The sequence below is a fragment of the Bactrocera oleae genome, chromosome 4 (genome assembly GCF_042242935.1).
Source record: "Bactrocera oleae isolate idBacOlea1 chromosome 4, idBacOlea1, whole genome shotgun sequence".
In the NCBI taxonomy this organism is placed as follows: Eukaryota; Metazoa; Arthropoda; class Insecta; order Diptera; family Tephritidae; genus Bactrocera; species Bactrocera oleae.
This window is the reverse complement of record NC_091538.1, coordinates 41,349,387-41,373,910: the sequence shown is the minus strand read 5'-3', so window position 1 is coordinate 41,373,910 and position 24,524 is coordinate 41,349,387. Positions and strand designations below refer to the sequence as shown.

The window sequence follows — 24,524 nt, the reverse complement described above, 5'->3', positions numbered from 1 at the left end:
AAGATACTTCGTCTTCGTAATAAAATGAAATCGAAAATAAAATAAACACTTCGTTTTACTTTGTAATATATATTAATATCCAGATTAACAAATGCGAAGACACACGTTATTTGACTGGCAAAACCGGAAAGGGAGTAATGAGGAATAAACACAAAATGGATGTAAGTAAGAGTCGGAGAGCGAGTACAATTCGAAGGAGCATTTTTTTATTTACAAACGCGCGTAATCAGCGTATTCGTTGCCGTAAATTGCGATGATATCGGTTTTAGTGGGAAATTTTCCAATTCTTTAAATTTTGTATTGTTCTACTTTTTATGCTACCGTTAATTTACAGCGAATGAGTTGCGCTTATTTCCTATATTTACTATTTCGTAATCGCTTGCCTTTCACTCTCTCTGTTCTTATCTAATTGGCTCTCCCACTCATTACACTCGTTCTCCTACACTTATCATCTCTTTCACTCAATTACTCCCACTCGCACGAGTGCACACATCCATAACGGAAACATACTTTAAGGGTAAAGCATATCAACGCATGCGATAGCCGACTGAATGACATCGCCATTTCCAACTTAAGCCCCATTCCGAAAACAAAATACACTCATGCGCGACATAAATTCTCTACTCTCACCATCCGGCATTTAGAAACCCAGGTAAACAGAGCAAAAACTCGGTTTGAGACATTATAACGGTTACCTTATGTGCGAGCAACATTGTCGCTGCCAACAGCGCACGAGTGATTGACTGCACGGCCTCTCAAGTTTACGAGCAACGGACCATACACATACACGAGTGCTCTGTTGTTGTTGTTAATGTTGTTGTGCAACATAAACGTAAAATAAGGTTGAAATTTGAAATCAATAAAAATATTTTTCTGTGCTAAAAATAGCGTTGGCGCTGACTGCGCTGCCGCGCCGACTGCCAAAAGTTTATGCACACACACATTCATACACAACTCTCATCCAATCGCTTTCCATCCAGGTAGAAAAGCATAACAAAGTTAATGCGCTCGTAGTAAGGTCGCAAACTGTAAAGGAATTTTATTTTCGCTGGCTTTTATTGTTTTATATGGCGCGCAGGCGTTGAGCTGAACTCAGGTGTTTGTCATAAATAAATGACATGGAAACCTTGCCGCATGTGCCTCCACTGGCGACCCTAATTTGTTTAGCATACGCATAGGGGCGACTGCCAGCGAAACGAATTCGAATGTCAGCTTATTTATGCATGGATGTGAAGCCTATGTGTGTGCGTATGTATTGACACGGGTAAAATAGGAGTTTTTTCATTGTTGATGGACACTTGAGACCAAAGCTAATGTGCCGCTTGATCCGTTCAACATTTACCCATAATGTCCGATATAAACTTGTGTACTCTTCTTCCTTAGCAAATACAAGTACATACTTTGGTGCTTTTATGTATATATATGTGTACATGTGTGTGTATGTGTATTTTTCTTGGAAAATTGCGTGTTGCATTTGATAGACAACTCTAGACAACCCTGCGTTGTGCGTCATGTGGGTCATGCCTTCTACATGCAAGCGTTTACGATAATTATCTGCTCGCATTTTAAACGCTCTGCAAAACGCGTAATTGCTCACAGAGTTAGTGTCTGCGATTACATGCCCTCCATTATTAATGTTCAAATGAAACATTGCATTTGTTCCTCTAAATTACTTCTGTATAATAAATAAATGTCTGTCGAAGGAAATTGTCTGCAGTAAACTTATGCTAAGCTAACGGCTTAAATGCTGTTGCGGAATTTCAGATTCTATTTAAGCTTTTTATATTGAAATTTGTTATAGGTATATACTTGTAAGATGCCTGGGATTTCATAACATTTGAAACAATACCCGCAGTATTTAATAGAAACATTTTCGAGATTATATATGCTACATTAATATGCTACTAAGAAATTATATTCGTGGCGCCTTGGCAAAAAAATATATTTGTACTAATATTAGACTGTGAAAATATTTGATTCTTGGTTCGATTAAATTGAATAGGCTCCGAAACTACTTAACGGATTTGAAAAATTCTTTCCCAACTTCAAATTACACTATCTCCGGTGAATATAAGCTATATCATAGTTTCAAAAAAGTTAGGAATTCTTACTAAAACGCCAATAATGTAACCCAAGGTCTAAAAAAACACCTTAAAAACATCGCGTGCGCTGCAAATACTATTGATTGTAAAACAAAATAATGTACTACGACTTTTCAAAACATATAATTACCATGCTCAAAATCTGCAACATATTTCGGTAAGAATCGTCATTAAAAGCGATACACAACTAAGCGATGTACAACAAATTTCCAAACTTTTAAGAATCAGTGACTCTGTAACAACTACAGATCTGAATTTAATTGCACGACACAACCGAAGCTAAATACCCTTCACAGGTGCATTTTTATAGAATAACAACACAAGGACTTGAGTTTGGTCGGTCAGTTTGTATGACAGCTATATGCTATAGTTGTCCGATATCGGTGGTTTTTGGCAAATGAGAAAAGAACTTGTGCAAAATTTCATTTCGATATCTTAACTTAGGGACTAGTTCGCGTATACACAGATAGACGCACGGACAGACGGGCATGAATAAATTTACTTAGCTCTTCACGCTGATGATTTAAATATACCACATATTTCATAGGGTTTCTTGCTTTACCTTTTGGATCTTACAAGCATCGTGACAAACTTAATATACTTTGTTCAGGGTATAAATATAGAACTTTATACATTGTAATATGAAAAATAAGACTTGGACGGTAGCAAACTCACTTGGGGCGAACTTTAGTGATCGCTACCGAACTAGAGAAAAATAGAGCTGATGGACTAATTGTAAATCTCGATGAAAATGGGAGCAAATGGAACCAACAACTGCAGAAAGGAAGCTAATGTTATAAAAAAGATAAAGCTTCATTATATAATATTTATTTGTAATAATAAAAGTATACTCCGTTAAAAATTATCATGTGCAACGTTTGAACGTTCAAGCCCTCAAATTTGGTACAACGAGGCTATATTAAAGCAGGTGTCAGCATTGGAAAATGGGTGTGGCACCGCCCCATTTCAACCAAATTTAGTACATAACATTTCTTTGGCATTCCCATGTTACAGTGAAAATTGGACTACAACCACGCCTACTCCTCATATAACACAATTTTAAAATCCATCTCATTTTTTCACTTTCCAGTATACATATCAATCACTAATTAATATATCGGGATAAAAATTTGCAGGAATATTTCCTTAAAGGTATGCCATCATCTCAGGCCTAAAAATTGTTAAAATCGGACCATAACTATTCAAACCCCCAGATACCGGAAATTTGGACCCCAGAGCTTATGGCTGACTTTTTGCAAAAAATATCGGTCAACCTGTGGGATATACAAGTATAATTGAAATACGGGAACCCCTGTGTCAAAAATAGGTAAAGGCAGGTCAATACTTCCCTTAGCCTTTATATACCTAACATAAATATCTTCGGACCTCCGGTTCACTTTATACCACATTTATCGGGTCAATATATTAAAAATCTTAATGAAATTCCGAAATAATCTTTTCTAATAACAGTGTATCCTCTTTCCTTAATGTGAGACAGAGTTTTGCTAAAACCTGATGCTGTTCCTCCGCCATTGTTCCAAGTTCCGCAACCGAACTAAGGCTTTCCTTATTTGTTTAATATATAAAGTTTTGCAACACCTTAAAATGTAATACACGCAGACTTCGTTTCATAGAACGTTACCAACTCCTTTTGTCTTTAATTCACTTTAAGTTTGTTTACCACACGACCACAGTTATTTTTAATGTTTTGTTTTTTGTCAATACTGTTATATACACACACATACTTATAATTTGGAACTACTTAATTTGACAAATTGGTATTCGCTCCCCAGAGCGCTGAAAGCGGCTTAATTACTTATAGTGACATTCTATACTAGATAAGCGGAAATGTTTCTTTCATATGCAAAACATGTCAAAGTCTCGACACATTTTAGTCTTCATTGAATTAGTTTTATAATTCCTCAATATACAATAGATACATAATTTTATTAGCATTTCGCCTGCAGCCAGGTCAGGCCTTGATAAATGAAAATATTTTATTGTTGCAAAATATTTTATTGTTTTTCAAATATGCATGCAATGTTTACTTATATTCCATATTATTCTATAAGAAACCTGTCGGAGTAATTATTATCGCAATTAAAGTTTTACAATCGTATGAATACGGTAATTAGCATAAAATATTTCGCACATGATTGCCAATAGACCGATTTACAGAAAAGCGGTTGGAACACCTCAAAAATGCATCGAGGAGTGAGCTAAAGCGACCGTCCATTTTGAGCTTCTCATGCTATATATCATATAAAAAAAAACAAGAAACCGCTTCCTAATAGGTTCAATGTCCATATTTCCTAAACCGCTAAAGCTATAATAACTCAGAACAAACGTTTTTAGCACCTCTATCGACAGTGTGAAAATGGGTGAAAGCGGGTTGCAACTGCGCCCACTCTCCATATAACGGTAGTGTTAAAACCTACTAAAACCGCGATAAATCAAGCACTAAACACGCCAGAGACATTAAATTTTATCTCTGGGATGGTATGAGATGACTTTATAGGAACCGCGCTCAAAATCAGTGGGCGTGGCACCGCCCACTTTTAGGAGAAAACCCATATCTTGGGATGTGCTTAACCGCTTTAAACCAAGTTGGGTATCCAACATTTTTTATAAATTTCTATGCTTCAGTGCAAAAACGGGTGAAATCGGACTAGAACCATGCCTACTTCCCATATAATACAATTTTAAATTCCATCTGATTCTTTCACTTTCCAGTATGCAAATCAAGTACCAATGAATGTATCTTGATAAAACTTTGAATGAACAGTACCTTTGAGTTTAGCGATCTTAGTACCAAAAATTGTCTAAACCGGACTAAAACTATTCAACCCCCCAAATATTGAATATGTAGTCCCCAGTTCCTAAAGCGAATATTGATCGAAAATATCGGCCAATCTGTGATATATGTTATAGAAATTCGAAGAGAATCCTTTTCTAATAATATAATGCATGTATGTCAAAAATGGGTGGTATCAGGTCAATAATTCATTTACCTCCAATATACCTAATACACTGATTTTCGCACTACCGGCTGACTTTATATCACATATTTCAGCAAATAAGTAAGATAGCTTAGCAAAATTTACTGGAAGTATAATATTGGATATACTATAGTTTAATGCCGGTAATATGTGAAATCGGTTCATACATTACCCAAACTATCATATACTACATATATTGATTTTCTTTGTTCTAACAAACAGTATGCACCTTGGCTTCGATACTGGCAAGTTGCAAGAGTATGAAATGTTCGGTTACACCCGAACTTAGCTCTTCCTATATGTTCTGCAAAGTCGTAGTACATTATTTTGTTATATAAATAATAGTATACACAGCACACGCGGTGTAATGAATTTTTAGGGTAATTTTTTACATCTTGGATTACATTATTAGCGTTTTAGTAAGGATCCATAACTTTTTCGAAAATAGAATATAACTAATGTTCAACAGAGAAAGTGTAGCTACTCAGCCATGCAAGAATTCTTGAAATCCGACGAGGAGTTTCGGAGCCTATTCAATTCAAACTGTTAAAATGAGCTAAGCCTCAGTACATATGCACTATACATATACACACCCGCTTAAGTATGGGTACCCATACATACTACACTACCCGTTAACCACTGGCACACCTTAATAAAACACACTACACCTGAGAACACTAACACGATGACACCATGCACGAAGACATCACACTCATCTCTACCACAATTTTACCCACCATCTAAAAAAAAAGTTATTGGATCACCGATTCACCTCATTCGATATGAAAGCTCCCGCGCGCAACTATTTCGACTCGACACCACTCCGCACGCATCTTATATATTCGTTTTTGTCTACGGGCCTGAGCGCCAAATTAACTTTTCGACAACAACGATCCTACGCGGTACTCTTTCCGGTTATAACCCGTCGATCGACATCGTCCTAAAATAATACTTTATAGATGTGTTTTAACAACAAGAATAATAACTGGCTTTTATAATAAAATAAATTCTTTTATAGAAAAATCGAAATTATATTTATAATTTTAAGCGGGAGTGTATTGAAGTGTCAGTATTTTAAATACACTAGTGAGTGCTCCCATATAAATTGTGTATCGCTTTAAACAGAAACGAACAAGCAAACAATCAAATATTTCCTTTTTACAATATTAGTATAAATTGTTGATGTCAGGAGTATATCCTTAGAAGCTCTACGGACTACAATTAACACATATTTCTATGGCATCCGAGCAATTATGACTACAGAAATTTGATTTTTTCGAAAGCCGCACTACATAGTAGTAAGTTCTTTATTTTGTATACTGATTTCAACAATTCCTTAATATTATATTTACTTAATTCTCTAAACCTAACACTATACTTGAGACAACTTTTTTGAGTCTACATTTTATCAAAAAAAGTAAATTACTGGTCTCTACATAACGCTGAAAGCTTCGAAAGTTTCAAATCAATTAAATCGTTGTTTCATTAGCATACCTTCAAAAATATGTGAATGGCCCCACTGCAAAAAAAGTAATTAAAATGCACATACATAAATAGAGATTTCAATGAACTTTTGAAAAGAAATTTATTAAAAAACTTTTGCTTCGAACCGTTCACATCATCAGTTCTCTCAATGCATTTTGAGAAAGCCATACTTGAAATAATTTTTTCATTTCCTGCCACATAAATATGACGGAAGCCGAATAATTTAACTGTCCTTATGTTTGACCTTATGCTAGATTCGACGCGACGCGATGTTCCTGCAAATTATCATTTATATTGGTCCTTCCAAGCGAGCAAACTACTTAAGCATTTGAATGGCGACTTGGTAGATATGCCAGCACACAGACACACAAGCCGGTATTCACATACATACTTATATACATATGAATACACATACATTAACGTATGATATGCACATACATATATACATATTTACATTGAAAGGTATGTGAATTGGATGTGAATGAATAAATTTGCATAGAAATTTCGCATTTGCCAAGTTTTGCGAAATCAATTTGGCTTTTGCCGGCAATTTAACCTGCATAAATGCATGTAATTCGAGACACACCGTTTGCATAAGTACATACATATACATACATACATACAAAAACAAACAGATGTCGGCAGATAAAGGAGATACACCGTCTCTCAACTTACCACTCTTGCTTAGCCGGTGAATTTTGACTGCTTTCTCGAAACAAGCGCTAACAGAAGAAAATTTCCAATTAACCGCCTACACGGCTCACCTCAGCTACGCATGCACTACGAGAGCTAAGAGAATGTCTTATTTCCCGTTGTTGCTGTTACCTTCGCCTCTGCTTGCTGCTTGTTTCGGTCCGCGAATTGCGTTCCGTTCGGTTGGACGCGTGGTTGGGCAGCAGGCAATCAAATTTTATTCGCCCTCGGTTGTTCTATTTTTGCATTAATGGCACCTAGTGCCTTGTGTGTGTACTCGATTGGCTTTTGCGTGGCTGCGATAGTATACTTTTAGGTGTTGTTGCCTCGAAGAGTGTTTAACACTGCGCTTGTTGCTTGTTGTGTGTTGTTTGTCGTTTGATTGCTCGGTCAATTGGCTGTCGACCCAAACGTCGCTTTACTGATTGTTTTAGTTGTTGTTTGGTTATTAAGTTGGTTGGTTTGATGAGGGTCGCTGTTGACGCTGTCGCTGATGATATCTTGGCATATGATGTATATACGTTTAGCTTCTAACGATTTATTTACATGACGCTGCTGAGGTTGTTGACATTTTCGACAAATTTTGTTGCACATTCAACATAGCGTTTGCATTTCGGGTTATGTAAGTGAAGGGGAAATAATCACATTTAATATTTTTTTGTTTAGCTATTAAAGAACTCTTAAAATCTAAAACGTTTTAGTAAAGAACAAATTCTTTTTTCACAATTTCGATTTCGTTTCATACAATTAAGTTTGGAGCAGCTTCAGAAGGGCTCTTCAACATTCTAAACTTCTATGAACCAATTACCAAATAGATATGGCATATGATTTTAAACCGTAAATTCAGTTCCAAATAAAATTTAATTTTAGTTTACCACTTTGTTAGAGGTTATTTTTTGACCCGCCATGTTAACGTTATTTCACATTGCTTTGGTGATTCCGTTACTTAGTGTTTAACCTCGAAAACACTGGCGTTATTTTAATATTTGATTTTATTTATATATTGTTAATATTATTGATTTTTTTTATACGAGAATCTTGTTTAATTCATAGGTTGTGCAAGTGAAAATTTTTCAATTAAATTTAACTCTCAAATCCTGCCTAAAAGTCACTTTATTCCATTGTTGGTAGTCATATTGGTTTTTTCGTTCATTGTGCTTTTCATTTAACTATTTTTTAAATTTTCTTTTGGCATATTTTTAGATAACGTGCAAGTTTAACTGAGGACAAAATAGACTACACAATAGTTTCGTCCAAGATGATGAGCGCGTCATATCCATGTAACTGTGAGTCCAACCCTGTGTTATCCCTTGTAAATGTATCTCCTTAAAACTCAATATTTTCGAATTTAATTGATATGTTTGTATGACAGCTATACGCTATAGTATTTCGATCATAACAATTCATTCAAAGATTGTACCTTTGTCTTGGACAGTAATTTATGCCAAACAAAAGTTTTCCATACAAAAACTGGATTTTGATTGATTTGTTTGTATGTAGTCTTATATCGACCGTTCCGACAAATGAGCAGCTTCTTGGGGAAGAAAAGAAAGTGTGCCAAATTGCAAATCGATTACTCATAAACTCAGGGACTAGTTCGCCTATACCATACGCAGACAGACGGTCATAGCTAAATCAATTCAGCTCGACGACGTTTCCTTCGGCCCGATTTGTGATACAGTCTCACGGAAGCTGCATTCCGGCACTTCCAAAGCTGATCATTACTAATGATATGAACTCTTTAGGAAATTTTCAAATAAAGATTGCGGTAGCAGAATCGTGGGATTCTTTTTTTATTCTTTGTTTTAAAAGATTTTTGTATTTGAAGTTGTTCTGTTCAAGCTCGAGGAAAATGATGTTCATTTGCTTCTAGAGAATGGTGAGTTACTAATTTCTAAGAATTTCTTGCGAAACTTTGGCCGGATTGTAAATCACATTAAAATCGAAATTTGAGCCTTTACAGGGAATTATTGAGTACTAATAATTATTGTAGATAATGCTGAACGACCTCTGATAGATCAACTCTTGACACCAGGGGATAATAGTTGAAGTCAATCTGCTATTGACATCTATATCGTGAGTCTTTATATATCCAGAAACACTTACTATTAAAGGTGTACAAAAGATGAGTTGATGAACCATAGCATTCATTTAAATATTTTTCGAGGTAGAATTCATGCATTTTTAAACCAAAAGAGGTTTGTACATACTTTTATACAGGCAATATGTTTCCATATACAAATTTTCAGTGGTTCAGCTGACTCAGAACAACAAGAAAAGTTTTCTTGTCACATATATGTCCGGAGAATCAGTATTGTCTGCAAAGTGATGGTCGTCATTCAGAAAAAAGGAGTTTTTTTATAACTAAGAAACCTGCCTCAGTCAGCATTGGAACACACAATAGACAGAGTAGTAGTTACGCACATAATATAATATACCAGAACCCGGCAGCGAATACTAGAAATTACTAATCAAAGTCGAAATCACAATACTTAAATGCGATCAAATATAGGCAGCTTTTATGCAGGCGCTTTTTATGCTTCGAAAATAACAGTAACCAAGTATTTGGTTGCCACAAACAACATAGGCTCCGGCAAATAGTAGTATTCGCCAGCGAAGAATATATACCGTTTTGAAAGCAGTAATACCAGTTATAACAGAGTAACACAGCCAGCGAATGCTTTCGCGCCAAACTAAGCAGCAGAAATAGTTTTGGGCTCTGATGGAGCCGAAGAACTAGCGAGATGCGGTGCTCAACTCTGAGCTGTGCGCCCTTATTGAGCACATAAGCAAGTCCACTCAACTCAACACAACTCTACTCCACTCTATGTACTCTACTTCGCTTTGCGCTCCTTCCTGCGATACTCAGCTCCATTTGGAGCGCTGCGCATGCCGAACTCCTTACGCTGACTCTTTTTTTACGTCAGTGTGTGTGTGAGTTGTTGTTGGTGTTGGTTGTGTTTGACAAGTAAGCAGGTATTTAGTGGTTACTCTGTAGCCGCTAAACTTATGCATAGATACACGAATGTATTACTGCGCGCTGTTAGGTTAGGTGTGAGTGTGTGTGTGTCTGTGCGTGACTCCGACTCAATAGTTGCTCTCGTGTGAATACACTGATACCCAAACGGTTTTGTTTTTATAACTCTCCTACACTTTTCACAGTTTTCTGTGTGTGCATAAATATATAGTAATTACATGTGCGCTCGTGCTTCTGTGGGTTTGTGTGTGTATGCATGTTTTGCGCTGGTATATGTATGTAAGTAAGGCAGCAAGTATTGTGTCAGATGTAGGTTGATGTAATTTATAATAAATTCTGTTTGACTTCAATCGATAAGCATCACACCTCCACGCTCCAGTGGGTTAATGCAATGAACCCGCGCCACTCTCTCCCTATTTCGTCTGCGACCCACACTCGGCCTTAAAACACACCCGCAATCAACTCTCCTAAGTGTACGGCGTATGTAATGTCCCCTTTGTCGCCTCGTCGCGCAATCAAGAGCATAGGGGCTTAGTGTTCAAGTAATGTTACTTTGACGTTGGCTTTACGCTCACTCGCTCACCGCATCTTGTGCTCGAACGCCTAAAATTATGCATGCACACGCATTTAATGAAATTTGCTGTACGCCAACATATATACTTGCGTACATGTGTGTGTGTGTTTATTAACATACTAGCACAGTTTTGCTACGCCCTGGCTTTTGGGCTTTAACTGTTGGGTTGACATATATCGCTGCTTGCTTTAAGAAGTTTAATGAGACTATTTGCGGAATTTTATTATTTTTTTATTATGTATATATTTTTGCTGTTCGCTCACACCGCTACCGTTTGCCGTTTTCGGGAAATCTATTTTTAGGCACACACCAGTACATGACTCAAGTTAGCTTTATACGCATTTTGCTGCATGTATGCGTGCGTGTGTGTTGCTTTTGTTGGAGTAATGCATTTTTCAACATCACTTCTCGTTGACTCGCACTCGCTTTTCTGTACCTAGAAAACACCCTCCTGCCACTTTGCTGCGCTTTCGTACTCCACTGTAGTTTTCACATCACTTGCTTGGTCATTACACTGTCTTCTCTGTTATACCCAACAAATTTTTCTCATTCTTACTTCTCCTATGTTTTTTTTCTTTTTTCGATTATTTTTTCTAATCTTTTTCTACAAGATTTACGTGGTTTTCGGCAGAAACTTTTTAGTTAAAACTTTCTTTTAACACTTTTGGTTTTTTCTCATTTTTCCGTGTATGTATTTGTGTGTGTGTGCATTTTGTATGATTAATTAATGATGATATACCTTTTGTATAATTTTTGGTGGGTTGCACAATGCATACGATTTGTTGCTAGACTGCGATATTTGGAATTTTCCACATTTGAACACAAAATTTACATGAATTTTCAATATTTCCTACACTGCGGTATACACTTTTTCAGCAACTACTACCGATTTATATATACATTTTTCAGCTTGCTGGTGGCCCTCTGCACTGTGCCCGTCTTCTGCACCACTAGTTTTGGTATAATACAAAAAAATTTGCTATCAACCCAATTGTGCGGCACCGTTAGCCCGATTTGACGCCGTTTTCCAACTAACTACCCTTAAGAACTGAACGCCAATTCGATGAACGGCTACTGTTATACCCAAAAGTGCTGAAACGTTGTCGCCGCTATCGGTCGTCGCTGCTGATTCGTCGTTTGTGTATAGTAAGGAATCGTGAAAAGCCCATTTAGTGAAAAGAAATTTGTATTGAGCAAAACTTTCTACTTCGTGTATGGCGCGCACTCGCGTTTGGAGCACGCTCGTATGAGTCAAACACATCGATAACAAATCAGTTGGTTCCAATAACAATTGTCAAGAACAACAACAAAATTCGTTTGCTCCCCTACACCACATAGCTACATATGTATTGGCGTCCTCTTCCTCCTGGCCCATAGTCTGTTTAAAGAAGAGCTAACCGAAATTATGCTACACACGAGTGCTCGCACTCAACACACAGAGCGTATGACTATGTCGTCCGCCTGCCATGCGCTTCCTTCCGTTGGTAATAGCACTTGTAATCAATGAAATGTGGCGCCATCGTATTGCCGCAGGACATCAGGCGCTTACGAGCTCTCACACCGAAGCACAACGCAAAGCAAAGCCAAGTAAAAATGTGACTCGTGCTCTCTCCCCAGTTTGCGTAGCGTATCTACTCACTTTGCGCGTTTTTGTCAGCAGACTTGTGAGGCGCGGGGTTGTGTAACGGTATTTTGTTGTAAATAGTATGGAAATTCCATTAGATAAGAAAGAGCAAATAAAAGCAAATACACAACGAATGACAAAGAGCAAATAGTTGAAATATGAAAGGAATAGACTGTGTACGTTTCCACTGGAAAACGAACGCAAATTTGATGCTGGCAACAACATTTATTGGGGAATTCCTAATTTAAGGCACACTTGATTAAAACAATTAAAGCCTAATCGGTTCGAAATTTCCAATTTCGTAGACAAATACTAATTTTAAGTCGAAACTTTCTGTAATTATTATTATATATATATAATACTACATTCGAACCAACCAAACATTTAATGCTCTCGCAACCTGCAAAGATCAAAGCCGGGGAAATACTTTCAGGTGTTGGCATAACTTTATATAATATTAAGAAATGTAACGAAAAGGTTCAACTTGATTGTTCGACGAAATTGTGAATGGATGACAATAAAATTTGGTATCATATTAACTAATTTTAAAGGTCATTGACTTACATAATTCTATTACTATATTTTACTTCCCGTCAACGAAAAGTATACTAATAATCTTTGGGGATATAGAAATGGAAGGGCTAAGAACTTATTTTCAGGCAATTTTAAAAATAAATAACTCCCACACTGACGGACATATTCGGCATAAAACTTGTTAGAGTAACGAAAATCAATATATTATATAGTATGATAGTCGTGATAATTCGTAGACCAATTTCACATATTTTCGGCACTAAACTAAAGTATATCCGTTGATCTTAAATATCGGGCGATATATACAGTATAAATCTAACCTGATGTGTGAAAGTGTTCTATTAGGTATATAGAAGATAGGCATAGTTTTGACCACATTTTATTATATATACTTTTGGCAATACCACATAAAATTAAAAGAATAAAATGCTCTTTCAGTTTCATTGAGTAAGGTGAAGTAAAGTCAGCCGGATGTTTGAAAATCTTTATATAAGGATTCATCCAATTTTTTCGAATTTCAATAATACATACTATATCCAAGATTTTTACCGGTGTTTTTCGTCAGCAGTTAGCATTAGGCACTGGGGTCCACGTATTCGGTACCTGGGGATCTTGAAGAGTTTTGGTCCAATTTTAACAATTTTAAAAGGGTAATACAGTGTTTGTGCAAAGTAGACAGAAAAGAGAAAGAATCAGATGGAATTAAAATTACGTTATATGTTCTAATATTTTCGTCGAATACGGACGCGAACGGACGGACAGACAGACAGTCACTTGAAATTTAACTCGTCTCGTCATCTTGATCATTCATATACTCGTAAATATTACTTCATATCTATCTCGATTAGTTTTAGGTTAACAAAACTATTATACTTCATTTCGTTTGTTCTAAGCTGCAATTCAAGCCCAAAACGAGGCCTCCTTGTTGGATCAAAAAACACAAGTCTTGCAAGATTCGCTCCTTGGACCCATTCAAACCTTGCAGTACGATTAGAATCATTCCAGCTATGCTACAAAAAGTGCTATGTCTAGCCGTGCCGGGTCTAAAGGCAATTTTTAAAAGTTTGAGCTTCTGCTATATGATGAAAAGGTTCTTAAATACAAGGAATTCACTCTTTGTTCTTGGAAAATTTTCTGGCATTCAATAACGTTTCTACGGAAGCTATTCTGAACAGTATTGAGGGGTTAAAAGGTCAAAAGCCTATTGATCTCTAAACGATAAAAGCAGCATGGAACGATGCCAGAATGCCAAGGGAAGGTGTCATCACTCCATTAGCAATATTATGACCAGCATACTCAATACTGTCCATATCTGGTCTGGAGGTAAATCCAGGAGGAAATGTCACAAGCATATTTTATGCTTCTTAGCGTCTTCTGAATCCCTTAGGCTCGTGGCTAATAAATACATACGCAAATAAGGATTGCAGCAAGTAAAACACGTGATAGTTCCTATAATTGAGGCTGTCTTCAAATCAATTTGATATGGTGTTCAGTTCCTCGAAAGGGGAACTGAACTTTACTGTCGAAGCTGTTAAACAAATTAAACTTAAGATATATCTGTCGATATCATTTTTATTCGAGACAAAATATAAATTTTGTATAAATATATTACCATTAAAAAAAAAAAATCATAAATAAATTATCCTAACAAAATGGAGAGAGTAAACCTAGATTCTTACACCTAAATCCTTATTCAAGCGCTTATAAGAACTAATAAGCTTATGTCTATAATAAACACACAGGAAATATCTTACAAAGAAACAAATAATTAGCTAAAAATGTTATTGTTTTTTATGAAATCTGCAAAACTTAACCTAAATTGTATTTCTGTTTATTTACACGTGAACTCCTCATAATTTTCTTCACACACGTCACAGGTCACATCGCAGCACCAGTGGAACTTACAACGACACTGTGCTCTTCGTCGTACTTGACGCGTATTGTAGCCACGCCCACAGCACAATTTATCACAGCTTTCAGTTCCACTCGAGGTACGATTGCAAACACGACCAGTCGTGCCGAGTATGCCCTGTTGCACATTGCGTTCGCAATAATCCGGCGACTTTTGGAGATAGACCAGCTCCATACGCTTCAGTTCGCGGCTACTATTCCTCCTACAAGGCAAATAGCAATAAAATCACAGGTGATCCATAAAATGGGCAGTCACTTACTCCCTTAATACTTGTTTCAGTCCATTTATATCTTTAACGTGCACATGTTTGGCTCTTTTGTATTTGCGCATAAGCACCTCGCCAATCTGGCGAAACGGTGGCAGACTCTTCCAACACGTTTTCATCTCACACGAACCACTCACGCCATGACACTTACACTCCGTCTTTAGCAGATTTTTAACTAACTGAAAATTTGGAAAATTAGAGCGTTACGTTAGTGTTGAAGTACTCACCTTTCGACCAACGCGATTGTTATGCAGATTCATCAGAGTGCGCGCGTCGCCTTCGATTTCGCGTGCATCGAGAAACTTGCGTGCGAACTTCATACCAAAATTGATATCGGCCGAACAGCCGCCCCACTTCCAAGATTGCGAGTCACTGTTGGGTTTGTGGCGCATATCGCAGCCGCACAAAGATATATTGCCACGTGCGCAGGCTGCCGTCACAGAGTGCGCCGCTCCGGCGCTTGCGATGGCATAAGTGAAGGCCGCCTCGCGGGAACCTGAAAATATATGTAATATATTCCATACATTTGTTAAGTGCCTTGTATTTTGTTTTTACCGACAAACATGACGTGTCCAAAGACACCTTCCTGCCAGACTTGTGAGCAATTCCAACGATGACCGCGAAACTGATGCTGACACTCATGAGATCCCATCTGATGGCCTTCACCCAAAGCGATCAATGCATCTGGCGACTCACTGCACAACTGCCGTTGTTGTGGAGTTAGACCAGGTATGCGGGAACAGAGAATGGCCGACGTAAAACTGGATACTAATCTAACAGAAATTAAAAAAGAAAAGCGCGCATTTTATTTTCACGATTAGAAGTATAATAAATATTTGCAACCCATTAAAAAGAGCGTTTATATGTGTTTGGATTAAAACTGGTTCAACAATATTTTTCTGGTCGTCCTAACTAAAATTGCGTCGTTGCTACACATTATCTACAATTAATGTGAAAGTTTATTTCGTTTATGATATCGCGTGTCGCAATATTGCCTGATATGTATATTTATTTTATGAAAATGTGACGCATATATGTTATTAAAACCAAATTAAATATATGCGCAGATTCAGCAAGGCATTAGGATCATGAACAGTTCAGACCCCTAAAACCCGTTAGTAAAAAGCTCAGTTCGTAATATTAAGAACTTAAACAATTGGCCAAATATATATGCAATAAGAGGTATCTCGATGTACTGTGTAAATGATTCAAATGACTTCCTAAGCTTTTTCAGGTCGGCCAAATTTCTCTTAGATGTATCTTCCGGTGTCAACTGGACACTGGATGTCTCTGTTTGTAATGTAGTGCTCTCCAGCTGCTTCAATGCTGGCTGAGCCATGACCTTGCCTCCAGGCGTCATCCATCGAAAGCTGGTATATTTCCCTATTTATCTTCCTATGGTGAACTGCTTTATATAAACGACCTCAGAAGGAGGTGAATAAGGGAATAAAACAGCCATTGCTAATGAGGTACCTTCCCGTAGGCTTAAAACTAGGCTGCTAGTGGGCACAGCGATTATACAGCAGTGAACGCGTGTCACAGTCCTTGAAGACTGGTACCAAGAAAGCGCTGTAAGCATAAATTCAGAGAAAGAAGATGAACTGAGTAGTTGACCTAGGGTACAAAATCTGACAAGAAGGGATGGCCCCTGAAGAATCCAAGCAAGAAGGAGGTGAAAGCAAAAGCGATATACAAGGCGGCGGTCGGGATATCTAACCGAGAGCAAGTCCACACTGAAAATACAGGAGGTAATACGGTTGAGTTGGGCCAGAGAGGATGTGATAAACGTCCGGGCACGTAATGCCAGATACCACTAGTATAGTTCCTCGGATCCAGTGTTTACGAACGAATTGAGGAGAATATCGCTGAAAAGAGGCAACGTTCGACAGAGAGTGAACCAAAGACACCCTCGAAATGGAGAAAGTGCAGGGACGCAGCGGCAGCAGCCTGAGAGATTGTGAAACGACATTTGATGGTGGCACTCATCAACCGCCGAAATCTTGCGGGGCAGATGTCAAAGGATCTGGAAATGAAGCCATTAATACCTCTCACGCACCCATGCCGTCTTTTGATGGTTAAACGGAGTTATATTCCTTAAATGCAACGAGCTTGTGGGAAAACGCAAAACAGGAGGTTGAGGATCGCAACAACATTCTATCGGTGCTTAAGGTGAACGTTCTGCTATCAAATTTTAAATTCCACTGTGACCAAAAATAAACGTTCAGCTATCAAATTTCAACATTCATTGGTTGGATTAGTTAACTTCACCAAACTGGAGTTACAAGTGTTCAGTTACATAATCTTTGATATGACTTGTGAGGATATTTTTCTTAAATTAACGAGCTATACCAGTGCATACCTATATAATATCTTTGATCATTTGGAATGATACTCCTTGTTAAAGTAAAGGAGAAATTTGGTATTGTACTGAAATATTTGTATACTCTCGAACTATCTAATGGTGCCGCGCACTGACTTCTAAATATTTGCCTGTCCGTCCATCTCTCTGTCTTCGCCATCGATAACTTGAGTAAAAAACATGTATCTATCTTTATGAAACTTGACATAGATTTTCCTTAACTCTCTGAGGTGCATTTGGTACAAAAGATCATCTTCATTCTTTTAAGACAATTCGAATTTCAGTTGGCTGAGATCGATCTACAACCACGCTTACTTCCTATATTAAATGTAATTATTAATTTATTTACCTTTAAAATAGATAGTTCATGAATAAAAGAAAATATCGAAATGAATAGTTCATCTGGCAAATCTTATTGAAATATTTATGTTCGAAATATACCCTACTTTATACAAGATTATACGGATTCGTCTAGAGAGGCTCCTGACTTGGCCAATTCGTCTGCTTTTTCGTTACAGAAAATATTTCCAAATGTGTCCGGGAAATTAAATTAAGGTAAAATACAGTTGCTCTGTCAGTGACCTTAAAGTCTTCTTACATGTGTTGACTACACTGGAATTAACCTTTGGCAACGCCAAGGCTAGCAATGCCGTCTGGCTATCTGTGTATATGGTAGCTTTCTGTATCCTCAAGTAGTTCTTCAGTAGAACTCCACAGATACTAGTCATAGATATTTTCGCTTGAAAGAAGCTGGCTGAGTTTGGTAGACGGATAGAGAGAGAGAGAGATAGATGTTAAGATCCGCCGAGTTTACCCCCGTCGCTACTTCGCAGTCAATTTTAGACCTATCGGTATATATTGAGATAGTATCTTCCTTTCTTAGTAAACCTCTCTTCCATTTACGTCTATAGGGTATTCTCACCTGGAAGTAACTATGGTATTAAAATCCAACTTTGGAAGGATATAGTCTGATATATTTAGATTTGTTTTGTTTCCCTGTTCCAACCACCAATCTCCTTAATTATAATTATAACAGAAAATGTTGCTACTTTCCGTATGAAAACGTCTATGGACTTGATGCAGGATCATATTAAGCGGATCATTCGGACATGACTTAATAGCCTCTTAAGCTCCTGTACAAGCTGCCCTCTGTCTTCCATTTAATTTTCTGATATTATATTGTTTCTTTAATATTGGCCACCAAACAAAAATTGATCTAGTGACGGCCATATCCATCCATATGACTATTATTCGGTTTTAGGCTCCAGTTTCTGCAGTTCAGTTTGGTATCGATCTCGACCCCTAGATATTTTGCCGATTGTGGGAAGTTGCAATTAAGGTATTTTGGTTTTATACGTCAATAGCATCAGTTTCGTTTTACTAGGTTGAACTCCTAGTCCGTTGTTCGCGGTCTATATACCTGTATGTTACTTTCGTAAGGCTCAGTTAGATTATGGAAAAAAACAGCCCCAATACCATTAACACTATACCGTGGAGTCGAAGTAGTATTTCGTTCAGTGCCACCACACGTAGAAGGAGGAAAGGACATCTCCTTGAGGAGTCCCTCTGCTTCCATTTGCACACCGTATCGCCTATGCCGCCATGGGTCAGAGGCTTTATGATTGTGCTTACTGTGTTTATTGTTAAAAGCTCTCTTTATGTTAAGAAAGGCAGCCATTGTATTATGTTGAGATATAATGACTTTTCTATTGCATTTATCACCTCTTGTAGGGCAATTTCTGTTTATCGACCCTTTTTGTATGCATGTAGTGCAGTCCATAAATTATCGGCTAAAATCTAATAATATCCTATTTTGTTATTGTCACTTGGTTATTTCACACATTTCTATATACAAGTATAATGTTCGGCTTCATCCGAACTCAGTACTTCCTCTCTTGTTGGAAAATTATATATTAGAAATCAATTCTTGAAGTTGTCTTTCGTGTAAAACTTATTTACAGAAAATAATTTAAACTGTAAGTCTAATACTTAGGGGCATGAGCTATTTTCCCCTTACGCCGCATCTTCACAAGCAATGTACATTGCTAACCATCTGTCAAATACATTGCCCATGTTCTTATGTGGGCATTTGCGATATAGCGCATGTTTGAGCTCTAGAACCGTTTAAAAATTTTATATGGATGACAAAAATTTATGTGGAGGATGAAAAAGTAGATATCTACTTATTTGTATTTTTTGGAAAAATAAGGTTTCATATGGTATTAAGATTTAAATAGTTGTTGCACAATGTTTATTAATTAACTCCATAATTAAATATGAGCAAATATTTAATTATCATTTTCCATCTTTTGTTAAAATTTATGTTTTAAATATTACTTTGCTAAATTTTAAAGAAAACATTTTATTTTTGCTAGCATCATGCCACCGAAGCTATGCTTGTACATGCCTCTTCAAAATTTGTGGGCACATGAAAACAGCTCTGTTTAACCACCCAAAAAACAGTTATTTGCTAGCAATGTATGGCATGAAATGTATTTACACATCAATTGTTAAACATTAACAAAAAGTTTCACAATTGTACCAATTTTTAAAGTAACCCCAACAATGTAAATAACAAGAAAAAATGTTAATTTCGGTTGCACTATATACAAAAAATACACTAACTTGATTCCGATCTATTTTCGTGGAGATACTTCGACAAATAAAAGAGTTTTCCATTTAAGCACTTGAGTTCACGATGGTTGAGTTTGTATGACAGCTATATGCTATAGTGATATTACATTGTATTCTTAGAAAATAACTAGTGCCAAATTTCGTGAACATATTACATCAAATAAAAAAGTGTCCCATAAAGTATTTGATTCCGATTGTTCAGTTTGTATGGCAGCATGTTACAGTGGTCCGATACCGTTCCGACAAATGAACAGCTTCTTTGTAAGAAAAGGACAGATGCAATATTTCAGATCGATAGCTTTAAAACTGAGAGACTAGCTTGTATATATACAGACAGACGGACATGACTAAATCAACTCAGCTCAACATGCTGATCATTTATGTATTATATGTATATATTTTATAGGGTTGCAAACTTTGTGGCAAACTTAATCTACCCTGTTCAGGGTTTAAAAACAGTGGTATCTTCTATGAGTACCAATTCCAATTAAAACATTCGTAACTTATTCGTAGCAAGGATCTCATACATCATATTATATACTTAAAGGTATTTCAAACTAAACATCGCAGTTGTGAAATAAAATATGCAACAGCCACACTTGGCTTGTTTTAAGGAAATCATAAATCAAGTATAATTATAAAAAAACTCAGTTTGACATAATTATGATTAGAATTGACTAATCCGAAGTGAAGTAGCATTGTCTGGGGCGGCTTGCATAGAAACCACCATTTGCATCAGTGGAAACTATAAACACCCACACAGGTAAAAAATGATTTGTTTGCTTTGATCAAGTATCTCATAAATCGACCAGTGGCTCGCGGCCAATAATTATTTTTGCAAAACATGAAAAAATTATTTTTATTAAATACATATGCACATATTTGCACAGAATTACTATTTTTTTAATATTTCATTTAATTTATTATTGGTTCATTTTTGAAAATATGGCAAGCACGACTCATTCCACATATGACTATATGATTAAGTGTAATTATAATAATCTTAGCCACTAATCTCGGTGTTTACAAAGTACGAGAATGTGAGCAAATGCATGCACCCAAATGCACATATTATATAAAGATACAACAATATACATACATATATACACTTACATACATATGAGTCCATATAAACACGTTTTAATATTTGCGTACCGCTAAGTGAGTTTGACGACAAACGGTTATGATTGGCTCATAAAATTGTTGTTGTTGTATTTTTTCAAAGCATCTTTGCCAATCTGGCAGCGAATAAATCAGAGCGAGCTTGTTGAATGCACAATGACAAAATGAAAGAGCTTAAACAACAACAAAGGTTTGCTAATATATACCAAACGGTATGAACTATGTCATATATGTGTATATTATATTCGGATGTAAATATATAGGTTTTCAGGTGCCTTAGTTTTATCTGTAAAAATTTACTTTGCTTGTCTTCCTTTCCGTATCTGAAAGAACTCACGAACACATTAACGTGGTTCAGATATATTTGCACCAGTAATATAGACTGTTTACGAATGTCGAAATATTCAGGATGACGTACATTTCTCTGCTTCTCTGTGCCACCATTCGTATTACAGATTACTTGAATACAATTTGAAACACATGTGATTAGGCACAATATCCAGATTTGTACTGCAAATTTTGAGAATCGTCGCACTACAGCACCCGCCAGTCAATATTTTCGAAGATACATATATTCAATACAGAAACATAGATTCAAGTCTTGTATAATGGGTCTTAAAAAAGTTGGACAACCATACTCCATTAAGAGATCATAAAGAGGCCATTCGGAATTCCTAATAAAATACTAAGTAACTTATACATTAAGAGGTGGAGAGTCGAAACTTAAGGTATGTGGAATGAAAACCTTAAATAATTGTTAAAAAACAGTTGTGATCTTCTCCCACCACACTTATCACACATATAAGGAATTACCAAATTTTTTCTGTTAACTGTTAACGAGAAACTTGGTGACATCGTTATCTATTTGTATATAAAATTTTCAAAAACAAAATAATAATTAACCGCAATACACTTCCAGATATTTATGTAATCGGGAAATACCAGAAAATTTAAGCATCAAGTTGATATTACTATGTTAAGTTAGGTATATTGTGTTCCTTGGAAACTAAGTAATGATATACCAGTAAAGTAAAACTTAGTCTAAGACGCGAATTGATAGGGGAAAGAGTCTGCTGAAACATTAATATTTTCTGAATCTAGCAAAATACAAAATTTCTTAATGAAACTTGGTGTTCATGCTTCTTGGTAGCATAAGAAATTTGGTACTGCGGGTGGTGCAGAAATGGCCGACAAGATGCCGTTAATCGAAAACATATAAAATCATATAATTAAGCTTCAAATTAATATGCAAAACCGTCACTTGGTACAAGTTATCCCAATAGGGTGGGGCATCTGAAGGCTGAAAATTTTCAAGACTTGGTCATGCTTTACCAACCAAACTTGCTGAGAGAAAGTCTTTCTGGCACTTCTTCATACATTGTGACAACGGGTGAAATCAGATAATAACCACATACACTTCCCATATAACGGTTATGTTGAAAACTACTAAAACTGTGATAACTCACAGTAGATTTAAATTTCAAAGAAATGGCACCGCCCACATTTATGAGAAATTCTACATTTCTGGACCTAGTCGACCAATTTCAACTAAACTTGGTATACAAAATACTTGCGTCACATTTTAATGGACTTCATCGAACTACAACCAAACATATAAAAATGGGATGTAGTTTTAAATTTCATATGATTCTTTCAGATTACATTATATACTCGTATAACAGATAAATCAAAAATGAAGTTATCAGAATAAAACGATCTTCAAATGGTGCCTTTAAAGTATTGTTATTCTTATCCCGAGTACCAAATATATGGAACCCAGTGCATATGGCTGATTTTTTACCGAACATATCAGTCAATATGTGCGTTCTAGCCGATTTATATATTTTCTAACTTCCGGTTGACTTTTTATATTATATATTGGTCAATCTTAGTGATGTTTTCTTAATGATTCTGAGATACTCTATTTCTGGTAATAATATGTTCTAATATCAAAACTAGGTAAAATAGGGTAAAAAATATTCCCTAGGCCATATATATCTTATACAAGAAAACTATTAAAAATTATATAACAATTTCAAGTTATTGGTGAGTATGAATGATATCGTAGCAAAATAAAGTGAAAAATTATATTGAATATACCATAGTTTAATGCCAAAAATTTGCGATATCGATCTACGAATTACTTCAGCTCCAATATACTACATAAATTGATTTTCGATAGTCCAGAATGAAATTGGGAAATCCGAATTTTATTCTTTGGTTGATATTTTCCATATTGGCATTGGTTGTGCATTAAATTTTGGCCATTTGATTGAGTTTATATCGCATATATCACATTTGAGTTAATTAGCTTGAACTAAGTATTAATATTTCGCACATGCAAAATATAGTGCCAAAACTAAATGAGTTTTCGATTTATGTTATACATAAGTTAATAAGACACCAAATTTGATTGTAATCCATTCGGATTCTTCCAATAATACATGTTGAATTGTTTCGCAACATTTTTATACTTATGCAACATGTTGCTACAGAGTATAATAGTTTTGTTCACCTAACGGTTGTTTTTACCACCCTAAACTACTCGAGTTAGATAAAATGTTATATATATATAAAAGATCAGGATGAAGAGACGAGTTGAAATCCGGGTGACTGTCTATCCGTATGTCCGTCTGTGCAAACTGTATCTTGAGTAAAGATTGAGATATCTTGATAAAGATGTTTCTTGGCACCATAAGAACGTTGGTACTGTAGAGTGGCGTAATGGAACCACTGCCACGCCCAAAAAAGCCATTAATCGAAAACAAATTGCCATAACCAAGCTCCACAAAAAGATACAAGACTGTTATTTGGTACAACGAATCGCATCAAAGAAGAGCATCTGTGGTATAAAAAACGTGTAAAAATTGGGCGGCGCCCCGCCCTCTAATAGGTTTAATGTGCATATCTCCTAAGCCACTAAAGCCATAATAACCAAATTCATTCAACACAAATTTTTTAGCACTCCCACCGACAGCGTGAAAATGTGTGAAAGCAGGCCTCGCTCACTGACCATGTAACGGTTTTTAATAAAACTACCACAAATGCGATAACTCATTAAATATTTAAATCAGTCAAAGACTTAAAATTTTACACGTAGAATGATTTAGTATTTGCAAATACAGAGCCTTCAAGATAAGCCATTTCAAGTCGTAAAATTGTAAATATCCGGTTATAACTGTTTAAGCCCCCATATACTAAATATGTGAACCCAATTGTCCATGGTTGATCTTATACCGAAATG

General features: G+C 36.3%; 2 protein-coding genes across 14 annotated transcripts in view; both read right to left on the bottom strand.

Annotated features, from left to right (window-relative positions):
• The window catches only part of brp (ELKS/RAB6-interacting/CAST family member bruchpilot), a 106,194-nt gene extending 94,252 nt beyond the window's left edge, over positions 1-11,942 (bottom strand). For 5 of the 10 annotated variants that reach the window (XM_070109204.1, XM_070109206.1, XM_070109207.1 and 2 more), the window contains exons 1-2: positions 11,570-11,935; positions 7,262-7,834 (exon numbers count right to left, since the gene is read on the bottom strand). The gene's annotated coding sequence lies outside the window, so the exon portion shown is untranslated. Of the gene's footprint in view, positions 1-7,261; positions 7,992-11,569 lie in introns of those variants that run through there. The other 5 variants (XR_011396263.1, XR_011396266.1, XR_011396265.1 and 2 more) reach the window with 3 other exon arrangements.
• A 2,600-nt stretch (positions 11,943-14,542) lies between these two features.
• Wnt2 (Wnt oncogene analog 2) overlaps positions 14,543-24,524 on the bottom strand; it is a 35,958-nt gene continuing 25,976 nt past the window's right edge. For 3 of the 4 annotated variants that reach the window (XM_070108157.1, XM_070108158.1, XM_070108155.1), the window contains exons 2-5: positions 15,721-15,938; positions 15,393-15,661; positions 15,160-15,344; positions 14,543-15,102 (exon numbers count right to left, since the gene is read on the bottom strand). In XM_070108157.1, the coding sequence (XP_069964258.1) occupies positions 14,820-15,102; positions 15,160-15,344; positions 15,393-15,661; positions 15,721-15,817 (834 nt within the window). In that variant the 5' untranslated portion in view covers positions 15,818-15,938 and the 3' untranslated portion in view covers positions 14,543-14,819. The remainder of the gene's footprint in view (positions 15,103-15,159; positions 15,345-15,392; positions 15,662-15,720; positions 15,939-24,524) is intronic. The other variant, XM_070108156.1, reaches the window with a different exon arrangement.